General features: G+C 35.2%; 1 protein-coding gene across 12 annotated transcripts in view; it reads right to left on the bottom strand.

Annotated features, from left to right (window-relative positions):
- Nucleotides 1-6,633, bottom strand: part of DPH6 (diphthamine biosynthesis 6) — a 265,858-nt gene that overhangs the window by 146,634 nt on the left and 112,591 nt on the right. For 10 of the 12 annotated variants that reach the window (XM_068946340.1, XM_068946349.1, XM_068946343.1 and 7 more), the window contains exon 12: nt 5,584-5,758. In XM_068946340.1, the coding sequence (XP_068802441.1) occupies nt 5,584-5,758 (175 nt within the window). Of the gene's footprint in view, nt 1-5,073; nt 5,125-5,583; nt 5,759-6,633 lie in introns of all 12 variants that reach the window. The other 2 variants (XM_068946346.1, XM_068946347.1) reach the window with 1 other exon arrangement.

Genomic DNA, 6,633 nt, shown 5'->3' with positions numbered 1-6,633 from the left:
ATTCAGCTTCCAAAGGAAGAAATCAAATAAATAAAAATATGCACAGTAAATGATATTCACAATTTGCTTCCCTTGTCTCTATGTGGCAGACTGATGAACTAAGAGAACCCATGGATGAAACAAACCTCCACAGGTAGGGAAGACTCTGGTGGCTCATATTAGACATTCTTCCAAAAAGATCTGATATAGGGAGACCTATGTTTAATCTGCTTTTGCTCAGAGCAGCCTGAGAATTTTCTCATGTTGGTTAGCGGGACCTGCTTCCTTCCCACTGGCCAAGAGGAGGTCAAGTTGTAGTTAGTTTTGAGTTTTTATTTGAATTTACCCTTAGTTCACATGGAAGTACTAGAGAAGCTCACACTCAAAAAAAATTGTCCTCAAGAACGTGCTATTCTGAGTTTCTCCTGAAAGTTAAACTGCTTATACTTATACGTAACTATTTTATTCATCCAAAAACTGAACACAGGCAGTCATGTCTAGTACAGCTACCACATTCAAACCAGAAGAGAAAGTAATCAAGGTTATTTTCACACTTCACCTTAATATACGTATTTCAGACCAGTCACAGCCTCTCAAATCACACATAAAAAAGGCAGAATCACATGGGAATCTTCCTCTTGTATTACTGCACACAGTATAACATAATAAACTGTTGTTAAATCACAAAAGTAAAGAGGGGAAGGAGGAAAACAAACAACTTATTGGCTATATGTATGTGAAAAAAAGTAACTCATTAAAGTTTCGCCAAAGTATCGATTATATCTTTAGGAATCTCACCATGATTTTTTCAGTCCCTGATTCACTAATTCTTCTGACGTCTTTCTGTCTTCATCCTTTTTAGGCTGATCTTCTTACAAGGATAATCAATGTATCCCTTGAAGTGAGCTTTCTCCTTAAAATTTGCATTTTGTTTAACTCACTACGTCCAGCTAAGCATGCTTTTAGAAACTGCAACCAGTCAGATAGTTTAAGGAACTGGGTAACCTTTCCTGGTTACATAATGGACAAGGCTATTTCCAATAACATTCTCTCCTTTCAAAGCTATCTGTTACCAACTGTGTAGTAAGGCATGTTGGACCGTTTTCAGTTTCACTGTGAGAGAAGAAACTAAGCCTTCTTAGCAGAGAAACGTTAGAACCGCTGCCTTAAATCAGATGCCAGAATCCTTATTCCCATTATTGCTCCCACAGTACTTACCTTTTTACTCATTGTGTCTTCATGTTCAGAAAAATAAAAGGAAAGAATAATTTATGAGAAGGTAAGTCAACATGGGGGAAAGAATCCAAATTTGATCAAATTGTAGGAGTATGGCCATTGGAATTAGGAGAGCAAAAAGACTCTCTCTTTTGTTGTTCATGTTTGCGCTACTGGGTTCAGACAGTGTGGATGAGAAGATTGAGAAAAGCGGCCTCAAGGATGGCAGAAATTCCAGCGGCAGATAGAAGGACTTGAGATCATGAGGAAAAATCACAGTGGGATGGACCAGCCAGAGTATTTCATAGTTTCACACATGAACAAATAATGTTAAAAGCTTCAGTAGACATAATCAAGTCATAGATGCATATATGCTGTTATGTATATAAAATACATTATGTCAGTGTCAAAAACTATTGTGGCATATGGGAGTACAATGAATTCTACAGCTGCAGTTTATTTGCTCATTTCCAGATAGAAAAGCATTAAGAAACTTTGCCAAGACAAACAAACTGAAGTGCAAATAGACTTTTAAACTGCATTAACATATTAGAAGAACATCTGGTGCAAAGACTGTCAGGTTTCCATGCATTCTTAGATAAGTATTTATGGTTAGTGTTTCAGCTGCATTGGGAATTTTTTTTATGAACTGTGCTCACAGTTCATAAATGTTCAAGGAATGTTCTCACAGAATGGATAATCATGAATGAGCTCTCAGTATAAATTTCTCACCACCAGCACTGCTTTGCAGTGCATCTACAGCTCTAAATCCCTGATATACAACTGTACTGTTAGCTTTTGTGAGGACAATAAGTAAGCAGGCTCTATACAAGCTATCAGTTATAGTTGAGTCTTGACAAGTCCTCTGATCCACCAGTAAAATAGAATTAAAACTCATAAATAATATGGTAATAAGACAGACAACAGTGAGAAGTAAATCTTGAAATACATTTAGTAAAAATATTGAGGTATGTTTAACAATGACCTGCACAAATTGGGCTGGTGGTCACTGTGGTACAAAGAGCTGGAAGAGGGCAAATCATATAGCATCATATATTCCCAGACAGAATAGCCTAGAAACTCTGTGGTACTACTACCCAGAAAGATATAACCAGAACATGTTCAACCTTTGCTTATAAAGTATATCTGCAAGTGTGAGATCAAAAGGACCTTTCAGTTCTTTCTCCATATGATCTTAAACTTTCCATACTTACACAGAAGGTGTGAAGAGGACAGTGACAAATGTAGTGCTTTCATTTTACCTATTAAGTGTTCCTAGAGTTACAGGTCAGGTCCTATCAGTGTAAAAAAATCTGCTTCCCTTCTTTTTGTCAATGAAATCGAAAAAATGCAAGTGTTCGGTAAAACATAAAATTCTTTGTAATACAGATAAAATTTATTACTACTAGGTTCTGCTTGGTCTGAATTGCAGCAAATAACAACTGCAAGACTGACAGAAGTAAGGTAGAGTGTTTAATCTGTCATTAGCCTGTGAGATGAGGTTTATAGAGAGACATAATATCTTTTACTACATCAGCTGATATAATTGAAAAAAAAATGCATTAATAACATACAGTCCCAGGCATTTGTGGCACATTACTGATGTCGGCAGTATAGCCATTACTGTAACTCTGATGTATCTTACAATCCAGTTGCTGACACTGACATTAAGACTGACAGAGGTTTTTGCACCAGGTGGACCAAAAAAAGTTATCATAATTTTCTCTTACCTATGAGACAGTCAGGCACATTGTATCTTACAACTGTTTAAGTCTACCTCTTACAAGCAGAAACCCTGAGATTGTTATTAAAGAACGTTACTCCCAAAAGATGAAGAATGCCTGATTTTGCTATAAATACTGTGAATTAAATTTAGAACCTAATTTCATCCTGCCACTGTTGTTTGGTATCTGTCAGACTGAGGTCAGGAGGACATTCTCATGGTATATTTCAAATTTTTAATTTTTGTCCTCATGGTACGGTTGGCAGGATCCTGCAAGGTTCCTACAGAATTAAACTGATGCTCTGCTGAGTGATTTGTTGGGCCTACAGTGTGAATACCATAATTTGCATGAACTACCTACACTTTTCAACTGCCAGTTCTGCACTTAAACACCAGTGCACATTAATCCCAACTTGCAATACCCTGGGTACTACACTCCTTGGTCTATTCCAAAGTGAATGATAATTCTGTGCTAAAATACATGACGATTCTTCAGTGTACACAAAACTTCATACTGGATCAAAAATATGAGAATTTAATTGTCATATTATTGCCAAGCAAATGAAAAGCAAAGTCATCAAATATACAACGTAAGGGTATTAACCATTTAGCGTTTTGAGATCATTAAATTAATGCTCCTCAAACACACAAAGCTGACAAACATTTCATCATCATAAAATCATTTCAAATCACTTTTGCTGACTATAAAATTAAAAAAGATCTTTATTTATATTAGAAGACACATTTTATTCCTAAAACAAACTGAAGTGCTTTACTTCAGCTTAATACCTGTCTGATACTTGGTCAGAGTAACTTTCTGAAAACATCCCTAAAGAAGCTTTTAAATTTGGAAAAAATATGTTTGAGATGACTCAAGGTTCATATCATATATTAATAAATTTTCAAATGTGACTTATGTACTTATGTATTCGTATGTAATGAAGTTTTTATAGGTTGTATGTTTTTATACTACTTTAGAAAGTGAAGTAAGTTATTTAAAAATATAAAGTACATCTTACTGAAATTAAAACATGAATATTCTTGTGGATTTTGCTAGATCAAATCAGGCAGAATAGAAATATCAAAAAATCAAAGATAATTAGCAAAGTAAAAGCAGGATAACATTAAGTATTGCTACCTGGATAAAACACATCGGTCATAGTAGCAAGGCCATATGTGGCAAAAGAAAATTAAAACTGTTGGTGGCATGCACACTACCATTTCACTTAGTAGCCCCATACAGATGTTTGTGGACTAGAGACAGAACTTATCCATAAGGGATAACACCAGTGAGTGATCCTATAGCAGAGGTGTAGCTTTTGATAACCGTTTCTTTAATCCTAGGGTCCTTCAATTTTAAAAATAAAAATATTTATCTTTCACTATAAAAAATAACATGGCTTGACCAATACATCCCTTTGGGAATAAAAGGACACTAAGTTTTCCTTAACGTTATAATTCCTGACCCACATTACACGTTGTTTGGAAGGAAACGAATCTTTATTAACGTTATAATTCCTGACCCACATTACACGTTGTTTGGAAGGAAACGAATCTTTATTTGGCTATGCTGACTGTCCAAAACCACCAGGAGATCCAGCAGACTGACAACGTGCCTGCTTAACATCCACTGACAGCAAGGGACTGTTCATTTGATTACTAAAGCAATGTTCAGTTTATGCCCTTGTCTGAATTTAGTGTATGTCAGTTCTAGGACAATAACACAGATTAGTTACAATGACATAACATCAAAAAAGTTTTCCCAAATATAACAGTATAAAGTTCATTAAATTTAACTGTGAAGGACTATATACAACATGACACAAAATGACAGTCAATGTATAAAAATGAATAAAAAAAATCTAAAAACCAAATTTCTTTCTCCTCAAGAGAAATAGATATATACAGGTGACAAATACCCACCCTACTTTAAATCACAGGAGTAATACAGTATCTACCTACCAACACTTCCTCCTGCAAATTAAGTATGCTCCACATGAGCTTTTGAAGCAAAACACTGTTCCTGAAATTTTCTGTAGACTACCATAAAAATATAACTGGTATGTAGACAAAACAAAATATGATTCAATGGGCATTATACTAGGTGGGTTTGCAAACTGAAAGATGTTTCAGGAAAATTAAAACAGATGACATACCATGTTGCTTGAATCACAGTTTGTGCTGTACAGTAATTTGGACTGGGCTTTCTGTTATACAAGAGGAGAGCTAGTAAGGAAAGGATATATACAAAGGATATATACACTTTGGCAACAGAAAAGTTAAGACATTATATCAATATCAGAGTGGTAGTAGTTAGGCAAGGGAAAGGTTTGGTACTGTATTAACTTGATTAGGAAAAAAATTTTACATTCAAACATTTGGTCCACTTGCTCCACTTACCTGTGATAGTTTACTGCCTGTTTTTACGCTTATTAAATAGCAGATAGGCTGATGCAGGTTACTTTTTTGTCCATAAGTTTTAAAAATATATCTTTAAATGCTAATTTAAAAAAATTTTTAAGTAGAAAATAAGAATAATTCCCTTCAACTTTAATACATTCTTCCTTTTTCTGCACTTTGAGTTGGGAGGGAATGAGACTTTGTGACTTTGTACCCATTTCAATATACTGACATATAGTTTATAAGAAATAACAAAGATTTCCTACCTTGACGGACTGACTGTAAGGTCCTATACTAGCAGGTGCCCAGTGAGAAATGCTCTGTACATGCATGACCAGTTTCTCATCATGCAACATGTCATCAGTTGCAATGTCATACTTATGTGCAAGGCAGTCAATGCAAAACAGTACTCCATCAGGTAACAGGGTTTCTATACATACTCTGAAAACACAACACAGTTATCTTTGTCAAATAAAGTTTGTCTGCATCAACGTTCAGCATTTATTTTCCATGTTTTTTTGGATACTGTGTTACCAAATTTGGTCAGGAACACATAACAAAGCTATAGTATCACAATACCTAGCTAGCACTTCCATGGTTATCTCCTCTCCAACAGATGTTCAGTTTGAGACTTCCGGCAAGTTAGTTTCTCCTTGATAATGCAGATGAATATCATAGCTAACGGCCCATTTCCATTTAGTTATTTTTATGATTTATTTCATTTTATTAATAACAAAGATGTGAGTTCCGTTATAACCATGCAACCCTAACCATGCAACTATATAAAAATGCCAGATAAGTCATACTAAGCAGCCTTCAGACTGTGTCTATATCACTGTTGTATTCTCACTCCCACCCATTTGTCATTGAATCTCCTGCTAGCTGGACTACAGATTCAGTTTTCTAAACAGCAGCAGCTTACTGTTTCTTCACAGCCTCCTCACATGTTATGATGCAATACTGAATGTATTTTTCTATCATATGTTAAGTTGCATGACCTGCACATATTTGTGACAGAACTGAAAACCTACTTAAGCATTCATTTAAAAAGTTCACTTTTGTTTGCTCCAAGCAAGACTGCGTGTGCCTGAATGGCCAGACAGATAGCCTGTTGCAACTGGCCAGTGAAAAAGCAGTGGAAAAAAATTGGCATTTCTTAGCCTGAAAATTAATTATATTGGCAGTCCACGCATAAAAAAAGTCATTTAGCTCCCAGCAGGAATATAACAAAAAATTATTTGTTCTATTTACATATCATATAATACAACCTTACAAAAATCTTCTTGCTTGTTTCTTCCCAGAAAACTACCTTTCTC

Source organism: Struthio camelus, chromosome 5 (assembly GCF_040807025.1).
Source record: "Struthio camelus isolate bStrCam1 chromosome 5, bStrCam1.hap1, whole genome shotgun sequence".
In the NCBI taxonomy this organism is placed as follows: domain Eukaryota; kingdom Metazoa; phylum Chordata; class Aves; order Struthioniformes; family Struthionidae; genus Struthio; species Struthio camelus.
This window is presented reverse-complemented; position numbering and strand designations above follow the sequence as displayed.